The 24,718-nt window shown below is 33.1% G+C and overlaps 1 protein-coding gene across 6 annotated transcripts in view; it reads right to left on the minus strand.

The window, feature by feature from the left end:
• The window catches only part of PARD3 (par-3 family cell polarity regulator), a 616,019-nt gene that overhangs the window by 258,795 nt on the left and 332,506 nt on the right, over positions 1–24,718 (minus strand). For all 6 annotated transcript variants that reach the window (XM_039839775.1, XM_039839772.1, XM_039839773.1 and 3 more), the window contains exons 7-8: positions 13,801–13,892; positions 11,537–11,620 (exon numbers count right to left, since the gene is read on the minus strand). In XM_039839775.1, the coding sequence (XP_039695709.1) occupies positions 11,537–11,620; positions 13,801–13,892 (176 nt within the window). The remainder of the gene's footprint in view (positions 1–11,536; positions 11,621–13,800; positions 13,893–24,718) is intronic.

Below are 24,718 nucleotides of genomic sequence, written 5' to 3' on the forward strand. Positions count from 1 at the left end.
AGGAAAGGCTACTTCAGTGCATTGTACATTTGAGAAGCAAAATAGGAAAGACTTCGAAAATGGAAGTGTCCATTCTTGGCATGTGAATTTGATAGTGACAAATATTCTAAATTTCAAAACTTGTTAGATCTCCCCAAAGTAAGTAACTTGTTGCCATTATTCCCATTTGAAGAAAAATAGGAGAAAATCAGTGACAGGTTCAAATAATGCCAGTCACCATCCATCTCTTCAATGTACTCAAATTCAGGTTGAAAGAAAAGCCTGAATGAACTTTTAGAGATCAACAGGGAGGAGAAAAAGTAAAAATTACTTGTGTACTTGGTCTAGAACACTATTCGACTGACAGGAAGGATACTCTACACCCCCCGGGACAAATAGCAAACACTCTATATGATCATAGTATAAGGAATAGGAATCTTTACCTAGTTCTAGTGCTGTGATTTAGTTAATGGTTGATATAAGTTCTATATCATAATGTTAAAACTTTTATAAACTTATTTTTGACCTGTCCATAGTTTGCATTTTCTTTCATAATCCTAATATTTTCAGGAAAAAAAAAATCTATATAGATAGTATAATTTAGAATCTTGAATAAAGTTGAAGATACAATAATTTCTAATGGCCTATTTATATTTTCCAATAGCATACAATTTGCAGTACCATATATATGCTTTCCAGTAAACAGACACCCAAATAGTTTCTTCTTTGACAGTAATTGTTATCTGTTCTGTGGCCATTTACCTAACTCTCCTGTTACTATTACTGACAGACACACCTTATCTCTACCATTGTATTGTAAGCTCCTGGAAGATAGAGAAGATGGGATTCAGCAATACATGCTCAAGCACTTAGCTAGTAGTAAGGTCTTGATAAATGACAACTGAATGAATGGATGATTGAGTTTAGCTGAGGCAAACAAGTCTCATATTTCAAATAAGCTTTTTGCAAAATAGAATACAAGTGAAATGCAATTTAGATTCAGATCCTTTTTTTCATAAAGGTGTCATCTATGCCAAATATATGATTGAACTGAAATAAATTGAATTGAGGCAAAGGTCCTTTTTCACTTGTTATTCTGCAGTTTAATCTTGTTTCTTTCATGAATATTTATAGAGTCATCGTTTAACTTCATTCTAATTTTTATTATTAAATATAGCAGAGAGACATTGCGTTTTACTGGGGTCAAGTCTAGCAGCTTGCAAGAATAATAAGAGGAGATAATATTTAAATTGCCTTTTGTAATTTTACCATTTGAGGATTAGCATCTACTAGTGTAAGAGTCGAAAAATCTTAGTGACTGAAGAAAACAATACTATGTAATTTTTAGTTACTTACCACCATATATTTGAACTAATAAATATAAACACTCTATGAGCTCAAAGGTAAGAATAAAGTATACTGAGGTAGCTGTATGAGCAACTTAACTGTCTTAGTTTATATTTGGAAGGAAGAGAATCCATAATATGCCACACCAATAATTAAATTATTGTTAAAATGTCATTATGACCACGATCTATCGCCCTATGCTTCCCCACTGTTTAAGTTTGTTTCTATGTGCGATTGAACAAAGTATTCTAGAAGAGAAATTAAATTATTAAGATATATTTATGACTGTTGAATGGGACAAAATAATTTGAGAAGTCAAATTAAATCGCAGTTATTGATAATACTGGAACAAGTAAAAGACATTGGGCCACTTTACTATCAAAGCATCCATGTAAAAGAACAGCTTAAAGGAAAAGATGACTCAGCCATCCACAGGCAGTCATAACATAACCACACACGTGGTGCTTCTACTGGGTGAGGGCACTTTTTAAAAGTGCAAGCATTCAGTACTTGCAATAAAAGTACATCCTATCGAAAGTCACTCAGTTCCTTAGTTTTTAATCAATGAAATTATGAGTGATTACTCAACATATTTACGACATTTCTGTACCCTAAAGGGAGTAATAATTATTATATTTTTACATATTCTGAAGTATTTTGTGTATTCTAAAATAGCCCACAGAATATTTTTAGAGAACTATATAGAGTATGTTTAATAGAAATTAGCAGTTAACTAATACTGATAATTTAAATTTACAAATTTATCCCTGATAGATCCTTTCAGTATTTATGACAGTTTAAAATAATATAACTTGGACATCTGTCATTTAATTCTACAAGTGGCATCAATATTTTTCAGATGAATAAGTCTATGGATTTATATTCATCTAGATAATCATTTTTCTTTTTAAATTTACTTTTTATTCTAGGAATCAGTCTAGAATGATAATCCAAAGTGAGAAAGCATGACGTGCTTCATTTATTGAATGGCTTGTCTTTCTGAATAAGCCCTCGTATAGGGCCAAATGCATCAGTAATCCTAACATATAGTAAAAATGTTACAAATCGTTAAGTAAACTAGCACACTCTACAGAAAACATACAGAGGTTTATTAGATAAGGCTTTAGAACTCAGCATTGTTAAAATAGTAGAAAAAATCTCAGAATCCTGCTTCTCAGCACTAGAGACAAGAGAACTGATGGGTGGCGGGAGGAGGGAGGAACAGAAGGGGAAGAATTTCACTCTTGAGTGACACAGCAAGTGATCAGGGAATCAAAGGAACAGACTGAATTAAGGAGAAGTTAGTAGCCTGCTGATTTCTAAGTACTTGACCACACTATTAGAATCATTCTCTCAAAAAGAATGGATTAATTTAAAAGTAAAGTGGTACAATCTGCAAAATTATCTCATTTGCTTCACTAGGTGAAAATGATTACAAAAGGAATGGGAATGAACTATCAAAAAACTTCACAAGAAAATTGAACTGACAGCATAACAACCAGACTGAGAATGAAAAGTACCCTCTGAAGGAAAATCAAAGGAAAGTAATAAGAGATCTTTCGTCTTCCTAAAAAATGTGTGTGTAAGCAAATATATTTCCATATCTCCCTCTTTCAATTAAAAAGCATCTCAAATAGTGTAATTAAAAAAATTTAGGTATATATTGTGCCAATTCAACCAGCAACTAGAATCTGTTCTTTAAAGAATTAACTATCTATAGTATTGTGGTTCCTGTAACACTTTTAGTAGAGAAAATAACCAAAGGTAAAAAACTTCAGAACATTTTGGCACGTCAATGTGCTGGAACAGAGAATAGTTGTTCTTCTTGGCAATGAGTACCCGAATTCCTTTTCAGGGGCAACCATTTTCCATCAGAAGAAGAAACCACTTTGCGAAAAATAAAAGATGGGGGAAAAGGAAAAGAAGAGCTAAGTTGAGTGAATTCTGCTTGGGGGAGCAGTCCAGGGGCAGAACCAGCCACCCAGAAACACTGTGCTGACAGACCTAGGAGAAGAGGCTTGGAGCACTGATTAACGTGGCACAGCAGCTCCGTGACGATGCATCTGTAGGGTTTCGGGGTGTGCTAAACATAATCTCCTTGACCGCCTGTGTGAATCTAATGAAAACTCTATGTGACACATATGCTTTTTGAGCAAATGGATTTTTTCTTCTCATAAATCTGAAACATCCCCAAACATACTCCTCTTCCAGTTTCCTATAACTTTTGCAAAATTGGGGAGAAAACAGTATATCCACTTATGTACAAATCTCAATTCTGAATAATTTTCCTAAAAAAAAAAAAATGCAAATACACATATTCTTTTAAGCTCTTCCTCATGGCTTTTGAATAATGTTTCTTACAAATAGATAGATAGATACATACATACCAAAATAGGAAAAGTAGTCTATAGTCCAGAAAGTAAGTCATCGAAATACTGTATCTTCATACGCGATTTTGGATGCATAATTAGAAATTTAACTGCTTATATTATATTAAGGATTACACCACTACATTTTTACAAGGTTCATTAGCCTAATTATACACTTAATTAAAACAAACTCAGTCACACATGTTAATATGTTCAATTCCAAGTAAAAATTAAAACCAATGATAAAACTGAAAATAAGTAACGAATGTTTTATTGACATCTAAATTGGCTGAGCAAGTCTGAATTTTGCTTTGGTAATGCAAATTCCCACAACTGCCACCCAGCTGTATGGAAATGATCATAATTCATCTTAATAAAAGCTGACATAGTATAAACACCACAAGTGTACTAAAGTCAGAGTAGGAACGGGGAGAATGGCTCCCATCAACCGGACCCTTTCAATTCACTGATTACTGAACCTGAGGGGCTGGCAGTAACCTACATTTGATCCTCGAGAACCACAGCCACCATCTTGGTGGACACAAACAGAAAAAAATTTAAAGGAATTCCAAGTTAAAGATCCTGATTTTTTAAAAATCTCTAATGGATGAGATGAAGTAGACCAAAAATAAAGTTAAATAAAAGTAGACAATTCTTTCCAATTAGAGGAGAAATGACAGGCATCATATTGCTACATTTAAAAGAGCAAGATTTATCTAAATGTAAAAGATGACTTTGGAAAACAAATTCACTTACTATGGTTCTTTATTGGAACTAACAAGTCTGCAGCTGAGAACGTACAATTGAAACTTTCTGATAAAAGGCAACAGATTCAGTAAATAAAGTTAAATTGTTTTTTTCTAAAGTAATTAAATTAAAATTGAATGCTCAGTTCAAGAGCATACTTTTTCTTTTAAAAGTAATATTCAACTTTAAAACTCTATAGTAAACTGAAATATACAAACCTCAAATAAAGCTTTTCTTAACAGCTGAGCTATACCATGAAATTCAAATTGGCTACATTCTTCATTAACATATGTGTCCAACTAACTAAACAAGTGTGTACTGGGATTCTCAAATTTATGGTATAACAGTAAAATCTCATTTCAGATTCATGATAGAAGAGAAAAAAATATTATTTTCTATTATATACACTAATTAGCACCTGCCTAGACAACCAGACCACCAAGCAATTCGGTGGGGCTTTTAAGGCACATACAGGAAGACAACAGAAAGATAAAATATCATTCTTATCAGCTACCACCAAGTACCACACTAAATATATTTTACAATTATATGTATTTTCTTCTTTAAACTATACGAAACTGTAGGAGTGTCTCATCCCTCAGATATGAAGACTGAGGATAAGTGAAGCTAACTTGCCCAGGCCACACTTACTAAAAAGACAGAGCCAGGTTCTGTCTAAAGGAACCTCTGGCCTCAAAACTTGGACTGTCCCTCACAGCCCTTTGACAGGACCATGAGGACAGCATCTGGTCAAGTTAGCCACTGGCTAAGTAATACATTTCTAACCAGAAATTCTGAAAAGAAAGTGAACATTTTGGTTTTTATGTGTTATATAGACACTAAAAAGTAATAAAATATAGGTTAAGTGAGCTAAGAGTTATAACTAAATAATTATAATCGTGCTATTCTTAGGAGGAACCAGGCTCAAATTTTGAGTAAATAATTAAGTAGATGAGGATGGATTTCTCGAGACCTTCCAAGGATATTTATTAACTACTTTTGTAGGAAGAATAGTTAAAACCTTTATAAAAACTTTAGTTTTTATTTGAGAGGAAAATTATTCAATATGTGTATCAATGATGCAAAAAACAAACATTTATATTTCAATCATTTTCTATATTAATTTGACCACAGGAAAATATATTTTCCAATAGGGTCTCTTCTATTTTAAATCAAACCTTGAACTTTCTAAAATATTCTTTAAGGTATGAGATATTTTTTCAGCTTAGATGGTAGAATTTATGGGCAGTAATGTAAGAAAGTAAGTCAAGGGAGAAAAGTCATGAAAAATCAATTTAACACAGAAATTTAAAAAGCTTGGTGTTGACCTTTCACCTAATACTCAAAATATTAAAATGAGATAAATGGTTTAAAAAAATCATTTGGGATAAAAATCTAAATTAATCAGACAAATCAAATAATGTACACTTGTAAAAAGTAAGTTGAGAAGTAATTAACATTAACAAGTAAAACATTTCACCAGCAAAAGCCGGTAAGTAGTGGAAACTAGAAACACACAAACACACACGTCTCTCTTACCAAGGGCTATTTTCTTATTAAAAGACTTTAGATTTTTCTTTAAGTCGCATGACTGGCAATCAGATATAGGAAGAAGAGTTATGTGAGTACATATTACTAATCAGAGGATGTTAAATAAAGTTGTTTTTTCTATTTCCTTTCCTCCTGGGAATTTCTTAGAGTTTGGGGTATGTATTGATAGACAATAATATACAGTTACAATAAAGAGGCTTTCTTATCATCTAGTAAGTGGAAATAAAATTTTGGACTCTTGGCCCCACCACCAAATAATATGAATAGAAAACATAAGAAAAGAAATTTCAGATATGAAAATTCTAGACTGTAAACTCCATGATGGCAAGCATTTTTATTTGTTTGGTTCTCTAAAGCAAATTACAGCTCATGAGCCAAAATTCAGCCTGCCAAAGTTTTTGTAAATAAAGCTTTATTGGAACACAGCCACATTCATTTGGTTATAATGTCTAAGGTTGCTTTTGTGCTACAATAACAGAATTTAATACTTGCAATAGAAACTCAGTGGCCCACACTGGCAAAAATAATGGCTATCTGACCCTTTACAGAGAGCTTGCCAATCCTTTATACAGAGTACGCCTAGACCAAGAATGGTGCCTGGTAGAGTCTAGATCTTTTTAAAATGTGCTTAATAAAATAAACCCAAACATATAACAACTCTGTGCATGAGAAAATTTACTGTGAAAGAAAATTCACTGTGAAAGAAAATTCCAAGGGCTCCAGGTTTAAGTAGAAGCAAAGCGTATATAAATGGTAAACGTCACTACAGAAAAGACCTCGTGAGGATGACTGCACTTTATTAAGAATGACAGGCTTTAGCCATACTTATTTCCATAGGGAAAAGGTTTAGAATATCTACTATAAGTTAGACTGTGGAGTCCAAGCAGAAGAATAATAGTGACTTAAAAAGTAATGCAGCCATATTTCAAGAAGAACTTCAGTAATTTCTCCATTATGTACTGAATGCAGTCTCATGGCCATTCATAAAGTGATTTCTAACAATCTCCAGTGCCATCTTCCAACACATAACACATTCTGCTTCAAATCAATGACTCATTACTTCTAACCAGTCATGTTCATTTTTATGTAGCATCTTCCTTTCATATATCCTCTTCCTGGAAAGAATACCCTTCCAGAATGTCACTAGCATAATTCCTGTATTTCCTTCCAAGAAGAGATCAAGTTCCATTGCTTCACTAAGGGTTTGTATAGTATCCAATATTCAATAGTCCTACTTCCTCTAAATCTCTGTGGCACAGATGCATAGAGTTCTGACATACAGCATGGCTCTTTTCATATACATATTTCTCAATTTGACTTTAATTCTCTTAAAACTAAACATAAAATCTTATAATTTCATAAGCCTAACCGCTATTTCTGTATATGACTTTATATCTTCCTTTTTAAATACTTAACATTATATCAAAATCATATTCCTATGTGATTAGAAAGCCTCAGGAAAATGCATTAACAGCTATAAAGCCAGGATATGACCTTCTTTTATTTCTAATATAATAATGCCATAGCTAATATGGATAGTCACAGGTTCATTCATTCCTTTACTGAGCAATACCTATGAGCCAAGTTATAGAAATATAAAAAAATATAAAAAACATGGTTTTTCTGCCATAGGAAATGACAATTATTTACTTACTGAAAGTAGTAACATCTGTGATTTAAATAAGGAAGTTATGTTTGACATTTAAATCAGGAGGAAAAGAAATTATATGTGTGAAGTGAAAACTGATTTCAAGGTAATAAAACTGTGAATAAGGAGTTTTAGATGGAAAACGGTTCGTTATTTTTAAATAACATACAAGATTATGACTAAAAAGAAACAGCATCGGGGGGAATATAATGCTGTCTTTTCTATGTATCTATTTGTTTCCATTTCTAGGGATTTGAGACAGTGGTTAGGGAATGAGCAACCACATGCCAATTGTCACTGACATCCCATTCAAGGAACAACATCCAACCTAGTCTAGAAAGCAGCCTCTTTATGTAGGTCCAGCAAGATCTTTATTTTAATAAACTTCATTATACCTCAGGCCATAATTATAGCTAAGTAGCTTTAAAATTTTTTCTAACACTGACTTCACATTTTTCTTACTTTCCTGAATTATATTTGACATTCAAGATGTTCTGCATTGTGTTGCTTCAGTTTTCGATATGTAATCCCAATTCTGCATTGTTCCTTAGACTTTGAGACTTTGAAAGCTAAATAAGAAAGTAACATTAATATACATGTGTCACTTTTATAAAATTATAGCTACAGCTCCAAGATAGTGCAGGTTCAGTTCTAGACCACTGTAATGAAGAGAATATCACAATACAGAGTAAGCCACTAAAATTTTTTGCTTTCCCAGTACACACAAAAGTTATGTTTATACTGTACTGTGTAGTCTATTGAGTGTGTGATAGCATTGTCTTAAAAATCAATGTGCATGCCTTAATTAAATACACTTTATTGCTAAAAAATGCTAACATTCATCTGAGCCTTCAACAAGTCATAATCTTTTTGCCAGGGGAGAGTTTTATCTTCAATTTGTAAAAAATAGTATCGGCAAAATTCACTAAAGCAAAGTGCAATAAAACAAGGAACAGTAAGTCCTCACTTAACATCATCAATAAATTCTTAGAACTGCAATGAAATGACATACAATGAAATCAATTTTACCACAGGCCAATTGATATAAACAAGTTTAGTTCCTACTGCATCTCATTGACATTATAACAAAAACAGCATTGAACAAAACGAGGTTATCCGAGGACCTGCTGTATGCCTGTAAGTATTCGGTAAGTGTTATTCAATTATTTATATCTCCAAAATTGGGAAGGCCCAAGAATGACTGGAATTTTGTACAAGAGAAGTTATTTTTGGAAACTTCAACTTATATCTCATGAAGGTATATTTTCGTATTCCCACTAAATACATATTCAATTTTGTCAGGAGTTCTACTTAATTTCTTCCTTTCTGCTACACTGAATTGCTTAATTTGCTCTTGCCACCACCATGGAGCTGATGTGGTTCCCCTTATAAGCTATCATCACATTTAAAATCATCTTCCCCCACAAGCCAGCTTTAGTTACCTAATTCAGATAGCACTTCCTCTATCAGCTCACAGAGTAGCTCTTATATGTTAACATTTATCACATAATATAATTGTTTGCTTTCTTGGCTATCACTCCACCTTGACTGCAAAACTCTGGAGAAAGACTGTGTCCTGTTCACTTTTGTTTCCTAGCACCTGGCACAGAACTGATCACATGGCAAATGTTCGGGAAGATATCTAACTCAATGCGAAGAATCCACTTGGAAGCATTTCTAAGAAGAAGGGAGATGGGTGTTTCTCACTCTTGAACATTGGTATCTATGATTCTGAGCAGCCTGCCAACTTTTTCTCTCCCACTGTCAACCTGACTCTGAAGTACCTTTACTATCAAGTCCATGAAGAAGCTTAAAGATGCAACACAGGTGCTGGAATAAAACAAAACAAAATAGTTCCGCTTTCCACTATGAAAACTGGTGATGCCTATAAAGAGTTTATAAGGAATCTTAATCTCTTTGTCCCTTATATAGAAAGGCTTCAGGAGATTTTCTTCATTAAGTACCCAATCAAAAGGGATTAAAAATGACTCAGCCGGAAAATAACTTCTAGTTCTGCAAAGGGATATTGTCTATCTTAAATATGTTCTGTATATTGAAACTAAACACACCATGCTAACCAGTAACTGGTAGATTTTGTGAAATGCTTTCTACTGAATTAATCTACAGTAGGTTTATTTTTCTATATTATTCTCCTTTTACATTAGGCTTGTCATTAATTTATTTTGTCCTAATATCCTTTCACACTGAAGTAAGGAGTAATAAATGACAAAAACATGTTTGTCATTGAAATACTGGTTCAAAGCTGGGACATACACAATTGAATCTCATTTGTGATGGATTGTGTTTCACAGGCAGTTAAAGACACATTAATATTAAGAAGCTATAATCTATGCATTTTTTTATTTTTTCTTATGAAATAAATAGAAAAAGATATAACTTTTGAAGTTATTTTAAATTATATTTTTAAAGGAAATAAAGGAAAGAGCCATTCTGAAAACAACTAAGCTTGTTTAACTAAAAGTTATTCAAAGAAATTTCAATGTTTCTCCAGAGTTTAAAATTTAAAAAAGAAGGAGGAAAAAAGTGAAAGTAGTTACAACTCTGTGAATCTAACAGTACCCCAAATTCAAGGTGAATTTCATATTTTGTTAACACTAACATTCAAGCCTAAGTAAGAGTTCTAGGTAAATCAGCTTCAGCATCCAGACATTCCATAAAGTATGTACTCCACCAAAGAGATGAAGTCTGGACTCGTCACAGTTAGGAAGATACACCAGGAAGGTGGCATGATTGTTCAAACAACCAGTTAAAAAAAAAATAGTGATTTAACTGCATGCTTGGTAACTGATATTGCATGTCTTTTACAACTCATGATATGCTTATAATTCCTTGGCCAGAATTTAACCCATGTTCTAAGTTCTCAGTCACTGGTCTAAGGCAACTTTTCAGCTTCCCTTTCTCCCAGGGTAAAGAAAGGAGAGAGAGAGAGGAAGGGAGGGAGAGAGATTAGATTAGATAAATTAGATAGATGATAGATAGATAGACGGACAGATGATAACGATAAAAGAAAGAAGTTCAAAACAGGAAACCAATAGTTCGTAAATGTATTTCACAGGGCAATCATTAGATAGGCAAATATATGAGGCTGTGATTAAACTTCAACAAGGTAAACCTGCTTGGGTTAATAGTTTTGGGAAGGATGCGATGCACTTCACTTGTTGTCCGTGACAGAGGCCCATACCATTAGTTGAAAAATCAATTCATAATGTGTATTTGAATACATTTTTTAAAAACATAATAATTATTTCACAGAAAAAAAGCAGCAGAATAAAAGAAACTCATATAGCATTTTAAGTTCTTAAGGATATGTGGCCTATCAAGTAATGAAGTCATATTAACAAACAGTACAAAATTTTGACGTTTCAATGTGCAGAGATTAAAGGGAAGGAGCCACAAGCCACATGATAGGAAATAAATCATAACTTGTCTAACTTTTAAAAAATGTCAAACATAAACATAAAAATCTTATAAAATTAAAAAACTAATCATAAAAATTTAAAATGAGTCAATACCTATGTTATCCAGATAATTTTTAGTGGATAAATTTTTTGAGAAAATTGCTTTAAGCTCTCCCTTGACTTGGCAAATTCATCCAGAATTCTGACTCTAAAGTCCATCATCAATTTACAGCAAAGTAAAATGTCTGCACAGATGTGATGAACAATAAAATTATTAGGATAATTTAAATGCTCGATTTGTTCATCAGCCTAAGTGCTTTCTGTGATCGTGATGAATACGTATGAAGTGGCAGTTGCCCCAAATGAAAACATTTCCATTAAGCATATGCTAAATCAACACCACTCTACATCCAAGCGTAAATGAAGATAAAACACTCCACATTATGATTCAATTAAAAACCTCCAAGATACGTTACCTGCCGCCTCGAGCACTGAAAGGCACTACATGGATTCCCAGAGGCCCTCCATCGTTGGGGACGTGTACGAGCTTTACCATATCACTGTGAGACAATGATGAATGAGGGAGCATGAACATGGACTGTAAACAAACCAAATTGAAACAGAACAAAACGACAACAACAAAAAAAAAACAACACAGACACACAACAGACACCAAAAGTGAACAAAACAAAAATCCCACCAGCACACACTCGTGTACGTACACACTCTGAAATATAAGCATGGTGATGAAGGCAACATTAAACACTACATACCTGAACACTAGTCTGATGGCATGGAGGGAGAGCAATCGTCAGAGATAACTACATTAAAAATGACATAGAACCATTTCTCTTGGACCACACTCTTCTGTGTCACACAAGCACACATTTTGCAAGTCTAATCTCTAGACTTCCACTGAAAAATTTCCATCCCAATATATTCTTCAAGAACAATGACGATCAACTGAATAAAGGTGATTCAACTACAAAGCACTTTATAATTTACAAAGTGCTCGTCTACATATGTCTCATCCATAACCCAATAAGGTCAAAGTTTTGCTCCTGTAGGGGGCAGTGCAGATGTGACCCAACTGTCCTTACTCCCCACATTCGACTACAATCCAAAGTCATCATTTCTTAAATTGCTACAAGTGCAGGCTATGAAATTGCTTTCTCAAAGGGAACAGATATCCACTAAAAACCAAATTATGTTCAAAAAGTGTTTGTAATTGAACTTTAAAGTCATGAAGTTACATATATGAAGTAACATGAGGTTACTTCTATTACATGACTAAAGTACTTTATTATTAATACAATAAGCCCAAGTTTAATGAAAATTGATGTACTTTAAAGAATGTAAATTTTCTAAACCATTTAAATGAGATTTCACTCTTTATAGATGTCTGTGTGTTGCACAGAAAACTAAGCAATACTTATCTAACAATCAATATTTGGAAACAGCATTTTAATTAAATATCTAGTTTAAGCAACCTGGGCAACCATAAATAAATACTAATAAACTTAACAAAGGTCACAGAATAATTTTTATATAATGTAAAATGCCAATTCTTCAACTGTATTTCCTAAATAAAAACCTGGGGTTATCCTATATACTATGAATGTCCTGATCTGAAGAAAATTAAAGAGACAGAGAGATTAAACAAATAAAAAAAAAAAACTGAAAGTGTGCATAGATTTAATGACATATACAAATTAGGACAAAATAAAAAATTTCACCATACTAAAGTAACATTATTTAAATGGAATTTAAATTTTTTTATATTTTCATATTATTTTATAATTCTACTTTAGATATATTTAATACTACTTAAACATCTATTTAATGATTGGTTTGTCAACTAAGAATAGTATGGTTACTTTAATAATTTTTTTATTCTACATGCTTTCTAAAAGGAGCTATTACATAGTAAGTATTTAAATATATTTATATATCCAAACATAATCTGATTCTAGAGCCTAATCTCACTGAGGAAGTTTTTACAGCCTTCCTGAGAAAACTAAAAGAAGACAATTAAGAGTTCAAATGTTAATCTTGATCCTCTAACTTTTGCCCAAAATCAAAGAAAAAGTTCAGAATGACTACCCTCTCTGTTCTAAGCTACCAAGAGAAGTTCTAAAAACCTTTTCCATTTAAACATGCCAATTTTAAGATAATTGTACAGTTGTGATAACATAGGGAAGTTTTACTTTGTCCTTTTATACTTAAAATCACATTTAAGGTTCCTAACCAATGACCTCTAATTTTTCATGAAATATTTTGAGAGGTTCTATTTTCTCAAATCAAAATATATATACTAAAATGGCTAGTGCTTACATGATCCAACTAGTTTGTCAAGTAAAGTATGTCCACAATTTTTTTTTTAGCAAAGCTGAAGAACAAATGAATGATCAAAATACTGACAGAAAGCAATCTGAAAACAGTTACAGTGCTGTTAACATGACAAACATTTTCAATCAAATACTATTTTATATTATAATTTAATAGTATTTGCCAAGGCACAAAACTCAGAACGGGTACATGTGAATTTCCATGCTATTCTTTTTACATTAGATAATTAACTCAATAGATGAAAGATGCTCTCTGGACAAAAAAACCAATGCAAGGCATTGTTTTTAACTCAGCACGAACATTCCACACGCCACACGCTTTTGGAATACTTGCTGGTAGCAGTGATGACATATGTATATTACAAGTTTAATTAAAACCATCAGTAACTTACTCCAGAGAAAAGCTGGGTATGTTTTCCAAACCAGTGTCAGCATGTCCAACGGGTTCAACACGGCTGTTGTCTTCTTCTGTCCCATCCTCATCCTGGATGGCGCAAAACAAAGAGAAGTACACTTTGAGTTAGGTTTATTTCTATAATGTGAAAGAAAACCGGATAAAAGTGAAGTCTAATAGCCATTATGATCATGTTATAATTAAGTCTTTCATCTAGAGACGATGGCCTTTAATGATAAGATGGGTTTGTGTATATGAAAAGCTGCATTTTAAAACAATAATCTCCTGAGTTAGCATAATTCAGCAGGTGAACAAGATACCATGTGATAAAAAAAAAAATTAGAACTTCTACTTAATGTTAACATTCCTATTTTTACTTTACTTTTTGGTGTATGTTTTAGGAAGTAATTATAGGTTACTACAATGTTATATTAATAAATAAATGTGCATGACACAGAGGATGCATGTTTAAAATTTTTACTAAACAGTTGAGACCATTATAAATTTTAATGACTATGAAAATCTTCAAAGTCATATTTGTCAGTTCCTCAGTTCCACTAACACAACTTGTCAAAATGAGTATGCAGTAAGTACAATCCTTGACTCAAATCCTTCATCCTATGAAATTTCATATAAAGTTACCCTGAGCCAATTAACTGTTTAGAGTTATCTGTAAATGCATCAAGATCTTAAGTTATAAAGAACCACTTCCGTTTACTTCTTTTAAGGCCCTAGCAGAGGGAAAGGCACACACAGCAACATAATCAATACCTACCTTTGTTATCATTACTTTTACAAAGGCAATATTTGATAAAAAATTATGTTCCAACATGTTGTAGAAACTGGGATTGGGTAAGTATGCTGGTACTCCAAACGGTGCTAGGTGGAATAAATGTGATGGTTCATAAAAATAAATGAAATGTCACCGAAGAATATGCCTTACTTTATAATCTTGGTCATTGTCTGTTTGTTAAGGGGTTCAATAACAGTTAGTTTGGCTTCTCAGGATCATTTGAATAATGATAAACATGCCTGACTGATATCAGTGATCTTAGAATATTTAGAAAAGACTCAGAATCTCCAAGTACAGTGGCTCATGTGGGCTTCGCCATGGATCCACTGTGTCCGGCACCCAGTAGGTACTCTGTAAATACCTTGCTGATAAAAACAAAATTATCCCTAGGAATCTCTGGGGTAATAAATTTCTAAATACAACAAAATAAAATTTACTTAATCTATTTCTTAGAAGTGTATGTTTATAATTTATATACATTTAATTTGTTAGGTTTATCCTTTCTACTACATGAATTAGACAATAGTGATTTATAATTACTGTTTGACGTGAAATCATTAAACTATCTACATGAGAGTCCACCATGAGAGAAAAATTTTATATTTGTAGTTACGTATTCGAGAGACCGATAGTAGAAATGTATATGCTGTCAACAGACATCAACCAACAAAATGACAAGCAAAGGTTATAAGTTCAAGTCAGTATCAAACAATATTTCAAATTATTGAAGCAATATTAAGTCAAGGCAGAACAGTTGATAATGTCTAACTGGCATTTCCTCTGACAATTTACCAAAATAAGAAGCTGAATGAATGCATTTTTCTATGAGTTGGGCTCCATGAGTCCTCAATGGCGGGCACCGCATGGAGCCAAACTACTTTAAGATTGATGATCCTGTGTTTTGAGAGGCTCTCATATGCACTTCTTAGTCATTTATCTCTTTTAAGCACCAGCATATAATATATTTCAAAAGTTAACTGAACCTGCCTAAAAACCACACTTTGACTGTAAACAATTCCCAAAATTATGCTTTTCCTTTGGGAGTGGAATAGGAGAGGAGAGCAAAGCAACTGTTTATAAATCAGATGGAAAACATAAAGATAATCTTACGAGTTAAGGACATTTTGTTTCAGGATTCACTAACAATTTAGGCACTACTGAAATGCCACCACGATGTGTTAACCAGTTGAAACACCTGTGTTGCACTAGGAAGCACCACATAAATGAGATGTCCCCAACTACAGTGATAAAACAGTAACTGGTCATTTACACATTCACTGTTCACACAGCAGCCATTATCAGGCCCCCAAAAGCTGTGGAATATTATTTCATGAAGCTGCATGTAGTGTTCAGTTTAGATAGCAACATTCACTGCCCTGAGGCAGAGCTGCAATTGCTGTGGATACCACAACTTAGAATTTGCCCACTTCTAGATGTGTAAATATCAGCTCCTACAGTGCTTTATTTTGTTTCATACTTTTAACTACCTGTGACTGAATATAATTACTTTTAGCAAGAGTAATACATTGAATTCCATTATAACCATAGTCTAGTAGACACCCCCTGACCTGCAGGGGGTACATTTCAAGACCCTCAGTGGGTGCTTGAAACCATGGAGAGCACTAAACCCCATACATATTGTTTTTTTTCCTATACATACACACCTATGATAAAGTTTAATTTATAAATTAGGCACAGTAAGGAATTAACAATAATAATAGAACAATTATAACAATGTACTGTAATAAAAGTTATGTGAATGTGGACCCCCACCCCTAGCCCTCCCTGTAACCGATCTGATAGGTGACTAATGGGCAGGATGTTCATACAGCCTGGAGAAACTGGACAAAGGAGTGAGTCATGTCTCAAGGGGGACAAAGTATGATGACACACAACTTAAAATTTATGAATTGTGTTATTTCTGAAATTTTCCATTTAATATTTTTAGACTGCTGTTGGCCATGGGTAACTAAAGTTATAGAAGGCAAAACTGTGGATAAGGGGGACTACTGTAAATGAATCTCAGTACTATTCATGTTAAGTCAATATTGAAGGTCTATAGTATTAATTTAAACTATGCAGTGTTAAAAAATTCCAGGAGTCAATATAGTTTTTTAATTCTTTCCTCTCTCTCCGTTTTATAGAAGGGTATAGTGGTTAAGAGCTCAGATTAGAGCATTAAACAGAACTGGGTTTGAACGCCAATTCTACCATGTGCCAGTTTTACATCCTTAGGCAAGTTATATAGCCCTTCTATTATTTCTATCCTTGTTTCTATAAAATAGAAATAAAAGAATCTTCTTCTTAGGAATACTGAGAAGAATAAGATATGCCTGACACACAGTAATTGCCTACTAAATATTAGCTGTTATTAAAAGGGGAATAAATAATACATGACATATAAAACACACCTCAAATGTTTTAGGGTAATGTTACACAACTATGAGACAGTTTAAGAGTATATAGTCGTCATCCATTCATACTTTGTGTCTTGCAATACAATGTAATATTAAACATATTACCTATGAATTAAATACAGAATATATTATCCACATTTTTAGAAACTTGCGTAAAACCCAGTATTTGTTGTGCTTTACTACATACAAAATACTTTCATGGTAAAATGCCTTTGCAATGAGAAAACACATTAAAAATATATAAACAACTAAATACTGTGTACAATCAAGTAAATGGCAAGAGGAGGCAAACACTATGGATTACCAGTTGAGGAAACTTTCAGAGAAAACAGATGTCAAGAACTATGAAGGGTCTATGATTTTACCCTACTTGAAATCTCATAAGTTAACCTACCATGGCTTCATGGATGCTAGCAGAAGAAACAAGACTCCTGGGTCAGAGGTGAAAGACAGTTTATTACAGCAATAGCACTAGTTAGAGTAACAACCTTTCATTTACTGGTTCCTCAAATTATCACAAGGTGATGTGTAGAGGGCCAGGAGACACTGGCACACACAGAAGAAATCTGAATTTAGGGAACCCAAAATTTTTATATAGACAGAAAGCATGCCTGCTCATTGCTATGGATGGAGACACAATGCCTATCTTCTAAGGTTGGTTGCTGTACACACGTCCTTGAAAGTCTAGTCTAGAACAAGATGTATAAAAATGCAAGAAAACTATGGAGAACTATTTCTCGACAACAGAGTTTAACCTACGCATTGCCAAATGGTAGCATTTGTACGATTACTAGCAAACTGAACCTAGGAATATCATTAATAAAAGCCCTAGAATAATGTCTTCATTATTATGAAGTAACTAATAACATTAAATTCTATTAGATAAAAGAGTCATACCTGCTATATCAAGGATTAAATTATTTTTCAGTGTAGAACTACGTTCAACCAAACAAAAAAAAATTAAGTGTAAAAGTTAAAAAAATTTGAGACAGACATGTGAGGTCTTTACTTCCCATACACCCTTTCACGTTAAGCTATTTTTGGATGTGGTCCAGCAAAACCCATGAAATTCAATAATACAATGGACAGAACCCAAGGAAAGTCCTGGAATATGGTGAAAAGACAGCCCAAAGAAGCAAAAACCAGTTCACATTAGAGTAGCAAGATGGAACGGTCTAAGATATCAATCTCCAAGAAAAAAAGAAATTAATAATTGGTCTGATATTTTGACCATTTGGGAAATATTCTGAAAAACCTGATACAGAATATGTATGTGGGGTGTGGAGGGTGTTAAAGTTATGAACAGAGAAAACAAAACCAATTTTTAAAAAGTCAAACCAATTAGCTCTAGGAACAACAAAAGAAAATTTGTAGGAGAGGATATTTAATCAGAGTGCCAACTAGGTTATGCAGTGAGCAATTCTTACATTACCATATAATGTGACACTGGTTTTTGATTTAGACTTTTGATGTAACAATACTGAGAGGAGAGGTACCTGGAAAGTAAAAGTGGCGCAAAAGGAAAACCTCTCATCCTCCATAATGGCAAGTCAACAGATGTCATAAATCGTTTACTTAGAAACATAGAAGTAAATACTCAAACGAACATCTACATAAAGGGAAACAGGACAGGGAACCAGGAGGAGTAGGACAGAGAGACTAACAGTTTTTATTTATTTTTATTCTGATTACATATTTGACAATCCCATTGAGGGCAGAAGGGCTCTTTGGGTCCAACTCCACATCCACACTCTCAAGGTACCCATAGGGCACTTGGCATCAGATTTATACTTCACAGGATACAAGGAAGGAAACCTAGCTGGCCAGCAAGACAGCAGCCTGCTTTTGTCCTTGGGAGGAACAGTCTGCACAACTGTCCAGGAGCTCTCTTTGTGGGTTCTCCAGACAAGAGCTCAGGTGAAAGGAAAGACTCTCACATCAGCTGGTTGCAAGCATTGCCCTGGCTTGCAAGTCTCTTGACTCAGAGAAGCCAGTATCTGTTACAACAACACCATGGCCATAACTGCTTGTCAGATATTCACAGTTTTTCAAGTCCAAATGCAATTTATCAGAGTTCACTTTTACCATACAAAAGTAGTTGATGGAAGTCTTTATCAGACTTCCAGAAAAGGGAAGCTAAAAAATAACCAAAGTTTAAATTCTCAAGCAGAAGGCAGAAAAGATTTTGTTAACACTTTATACCATATTCTACTGATGTAAGCAAAAATTTTTAAAAGATGAAGGAGTTAAAGGAGAGAAAAGAATTGACAGAAAAGTGAACATTTGATAAGTTTCTGTGAGAAGGATGAGTTTTAGATCAGGTTAGAAATTCATTTTAGACAAGTGGAAATAAAAGCATCATGTGAACCTATTGGTTCTCTGCTTCTAGTAAAAATTAATATTCTCACTCTCTTCCATAATACTAACAATATAAAGGCTAACTCTCAATTGAAAGACTGTCAACTGAAAAAGCCAACAGATTCTCAAATCACAAGCATTCGCTGTTTAAGAAAATGAAATCCGACTAAACTCCTAATTACCTTTTTAATTTGAAAAATTACCAATTAGATTTTTCTTACTTGAGTATGAACATCTTTTCTACATTCACAGATTTAAAAAAAACAAAAAACAAAAAAGAGAGAGATACAAAAACTTAAGTGGATGCCACTGCAAAGAAGTACAGGATTTTAAATTACAACACTTAAAAGTTGAATCTGGCCTCCATCATTCACCTATTAACTAAGGGGGCAAATTCTGTACCTGATTTATTTAGAAAACAAAGAAAACAGAAGCACACTGCTTTACAGGAATATCATAAAACTTCATGTAGAAATCAATTACTTGTCTATATCTACATTCAAACTCTGAGTTCCAAAGAAGTAATATTTTCAATATTTATTACTTGAAAAAAAAAGTCTATAATTTTAAGAAATGATTTATCACTTTAAGGATATTTTATAAAAAACTAAAGTGATACCCGCCTACATACCCGCCTGCATACCTACCTTTGATTTTTGTCTAAGAAGCACAAAAGGAAATGAAAGTTCTGATGATACCCCCTTAAAATTTTTTCAATATTTTTTCATGAAGTGTTTTTATAATTATTTTTAACAAAAGTAATTTAATTGGTTCAATTATATTGCTACAAATACGCTCAACTAAGTGGTCTTTTTCACACTCTTTAGAGTACCTCCAAGATACTCCAAACTTACACAAGAGATATGTAAACTATTAATAGGCTATAGTATCCCAGAAAAAGTATTTACTTGGATGTTGACAACAAGAGTTAAACCACTTTGGGGGTGTTCACATTTGATGGACTATAATTCCAAGGGGACTCTGTTTCCAAGTCCCCTAAGTGCCACAAATAAGATTCCAGAAGGCTTTTGTGTTAATGTTGCCACTACTTGATTAATTGGTTAAATCTCCAGAGAAAAGTAAGTTCCCATCAAACCTGGAAAACAACTGAAAATATGTGGGGAAAGGGTACCTTACACCCGAAAATTATAAATCTGAGCAACCTTCCAAAGAAATAAATTCAGGAAATGTATAATACAATTTTACTTCGTGATCATTATATTCCACTAGACTAAAAGCACTTCTGAAAAAAATTTAATTCAAATACTTTTAAGGTCAGACAATATCAGATAATAAACAAGACCTTTTAAATTAAAAATATATTCTAAAGTAAAAATACGTGGGGGAAATTAATAGATGTTATACTTTTAAATGCAGTGCCATTAATTATAAAACTGTGCTCTACAGAACCCAGAACTCAACATCAAATATTTTGGATTATATGAAGAATAATTCAGTACCTGTGATGTTGAATAGTATATGTGAGCTTTATCCCCTCAACCAGATTCCTAAACTCTCATCTGAAGCTAATATTGATCAAATGGAACAGCAAACATAGCATTTAACACAGTCCATGAAATTTCCATTTAACACAGAAATAAAACATTTTCTGTTTCGAAATACACACAACATGACTCCACACAACCCAAGGCAAGAGAAGAGTCTATAACGAAAAAGCAGATGGTGCTGATTCATGGAAGCTATCTAACCACAGAGAACAACAAAAAGTATGTATCTTTGCACCTGTTACACAGAGTGAAATCTCAAAATTAAGTTCCAAAATGTAAGTCTGCTTCTCATAGATTATGAGAATTTCAGGGCAAGAAGGACTATTATTGGAAGATATCTAGTCCAATATCCAATCATCTACTGGAATCTTCTTCCCCTCTTCCATTTTTCCTGTGTCCATGATACACAAAGGAAGCCTTACACACTGATGCTTACTAGGAATCACTGAGTTCTTCAGTAACTAAGCCCAGCAGCTCACCTGGCATCCTCTGCCTCACTCCTATCCTCTCCCAAACAGATGAGTTTGCAAGTATCTATCATGACTTCAGCAATACCAAGGCACTTGTACATGAAGTGCGGCTGCACTATTCATAGTCCCCCACACACTCTAAAGGCCAAACGGAGGCCCATCAGGTAATGTGATTTTAATCAGTCTGATTAATCTGGTTTCAGATGTGGCTTGTTTCCCATAATAACACCAATTTGTTTTCTTTGGAACATTCCTGAAAAAAATACTCTGACTTATAGATTGTTAAAATGTACAGATTTTATAATCTGACCAATCTTGCTTTTCTAACAATAACATTCTAATCCTTATTGAGGACATTTTGAAATGTTTTATTTTGGGAGTGAAATAAGTAATACATGGGTTAAGTAAATAATGCTTACCTTACTCATTGGTACATTAAAAAACTATTATTTTTAAAAAACAATATATAACTTTTCATTCAAAAAACCAATTTCCCCTTGGCTTAAAAATGATTTCAAATTAATAACTGATTCATTAGGATAGGAACTAAATTTTTAAATAAACATTTATTTAAATCAATAATAAATAAAAAATCTAAACAAATATTTCCTGCTAGTAAGTGCAGATCCCTTCTTAAAAGGACAAGAAACCTACAAATTTTAAAATCTATAACAAAAAATAAAAATGATCATCGGTGGTATGTACTGAGGATTTATGATGTGCCTGTTACTAAGTCCACTTCTTTCATCCTCAATACAACCTTGATTTTATCGTTAACACAATCCTTAAACATATTTCAATAAACAAAACATATGGGACTTTTAATGAATTAAGTATGTTCAGTCTTTTTTCTAAACTTAACTGAGCAACATAACCACATGACAAGTTCTGAATGATTTGAGCATAGTGTTGTTTGGATAACAGAGCTGTGTTGTTGACATGCAAAATATTCGTTAACAAGGCTTAATGAAGATTCTGCATGAAATTACATCCAGAAACATACTGGACCCATCCAGCATGTGTAAAGGTTAATGAACAAACTGCCTCTGCCTAGCCCTTATCCATCTCACCAGCCCTACCTTCTTAATCTGAATTTAAAAAATAACTTTATTTCATAAGTTTGCTGTGATGGACTCATGGATATCTCTAATGCAAAGCACTTTATATATAAAAAATTATAGATATTTAGAGAAAATAGAATTAATTTTACTAAACACTTAGAACACCACAAGCCGTGTGCCTATTTGTTTTATAAATTTTCATTTTAGGAGAAACAAAAGGATCTTACCAGTGGCAAGACTATAAGTGATTGTTACTATGTCTTTACAACATTAAGTGAGGAGAACATCTTTTAGAAATAAAGAAAGACTATTCTTATTTTTTTTAGTCCCGACAATACTTTTTATAAATTATTTTTCATTGCATAATATCATTATATTATAATTTCTCTAAATAGTGATTTTGCAAAGAGTCAAGGGCCTAGAATGAAAACGACATTATAGGGAAGTACAAAGATGGAAAGAATTGTTCATTGATATTGATGCAAATCATTTTAATCAGTCCTAGAAGTCAAGCAGAATGATTTTTTTTAAAAGCCAATGTTTTGGTGTAATATTCTGAATGGCAAAAAAGTTTAAGATGAGAAAAAGACTGGCAAGATGCTATATCAAATAAATTAGATAACTAGAGGAAATTTCAGTTAACAGAACCAAAGAAAGAACGAGGAGTGAAGAAGAGTCACACATGGCAAGTTCATCATGGGGCTCTGCAGTCCACAAAAGCCTAACAGGGCTTTCAATAGGTAGCAAGATACACATTTTACCGTGTTTCTTGATGATAAATACGTATTTTGCTATTATTAATTTTGAAGGGCCTTATAAGTAAACATTTTGCAATCCCAAGTCCTACACCTCATTATCCTAAATTATTAATAAACAAGTAAAGAGCAACACATGAGTCCTATAACAAAATCCACTCATGTAAATATGTGTTAGAGTTTGAACTAGTTTATTATATTCCAAGACAATATTATAATTTCACAAATAAAATGTGGTCATTAACTTACTTGAAACCAATAAATAACTTGGATTAAGTAAATAGTTTCCAAAAGGAATCTTGATTTCACTCAACTTTCTAGTTGAATTAATGAAGCAAAAGCTAGTGGCTAGATATGAGGATCAAGAGCTGGTATTCTCTCAAACAAAATGAAACTATTAACATGTTCGACACAAGCTACATAGCATTGATAATGAGTCTGAATGCTCGATTTTAAATAATGGTTCAAAAGTTTATAATAAATGTAGAGATTAACATTAAAGAAAACTAGCTATGTATTATTGCACTGTCATTAATGTCCAGAATGTAATAAATGCCAGACAAAAATCAAGATATTAAACAAAGACGCTAATTTAAAGTATTAAACATGTGTTATATTTGGTATGGCACCTTAGCCTGGGGTTAAAAACATGGATTATGCATACGGAATGGTTTTGAAAAATTATGCAACTTCTCTGCCTCAGTTTACTCATTTATAAACTGGGAAAAATAATAGTGTCTACTGAGTTTCTGTAAGGATTAATGAGCTAATCCATGCAAAATATTTGTAATACTGCCTCACAACTATTAAATAATAGATGTTAAACACTGCCTTCTACATAAAGAAAATAAAACTTGATTTATAACATCATTTGGTTTTAAAAACAAGTCTATCTCCTTTCTTACATAGAACTAAAGTGTAGTTATAGTAATTAAGGTCTGCCATGTTCTCTAAGACAACAATGTACAGATATGAGATGACTTCCACCTTTTCCACCTTACCTTTGGTATTTTCTTCTAGTCCTTTGAAATCATATAGGTTTTGTTTATACAGTCATAGTAATAAAATATATTTTAATTAATGTATAGTTTTATTTCAAAGTTTATAGAAACCACTTTTATAATTTACTATTTCACCAATTCATTTATCCGAGCACCCTTTAAAACTCCAGTAATTATGGATTTCTAAATAAAATATTTTAATATTTAGGTTATTTTCTTTGAAAGAATCTAAAACAAAATGTTTCAAGTGACATGATCATTTTAAGATGCTCGGTGCCAAATTACTTTCTAAAAGGACCAAAACAATTGATATCCCTAGCAGCCTCGTATCAAATTGTCCAAATAATAGCTTTCTTTGTCTGTATTGGAAGATGATTCTCCACCAGACTCCTGAATATTTGCATGTCTTGAGAACAGAGATAGTATCTCCCTCTCAAGCGAGGGGTAGGCACTCTAACTGCCCACGGTAGAAGAGCCAAGTTTCCACAGCTTGGGGTTCCTCTCATATAACATAAACCACAGCGCGTGCAGGCCTCCCTCTGGGCCCATTGGC

This window comes from Pteropus medius, unplaced genomic scaffold (genome assembly GCF_902729225.1).
Source record: "Pteropus medius unplaced genomic scaffold, Ma_sr-lr_union100, whole genome shotgun sequence".
Lineage (NCBI taxonomy): Eukaryota > Metazoa > Chordata > Mammalia > Chiroptera > Pteropodidae > Pteropus > Pteropus medius.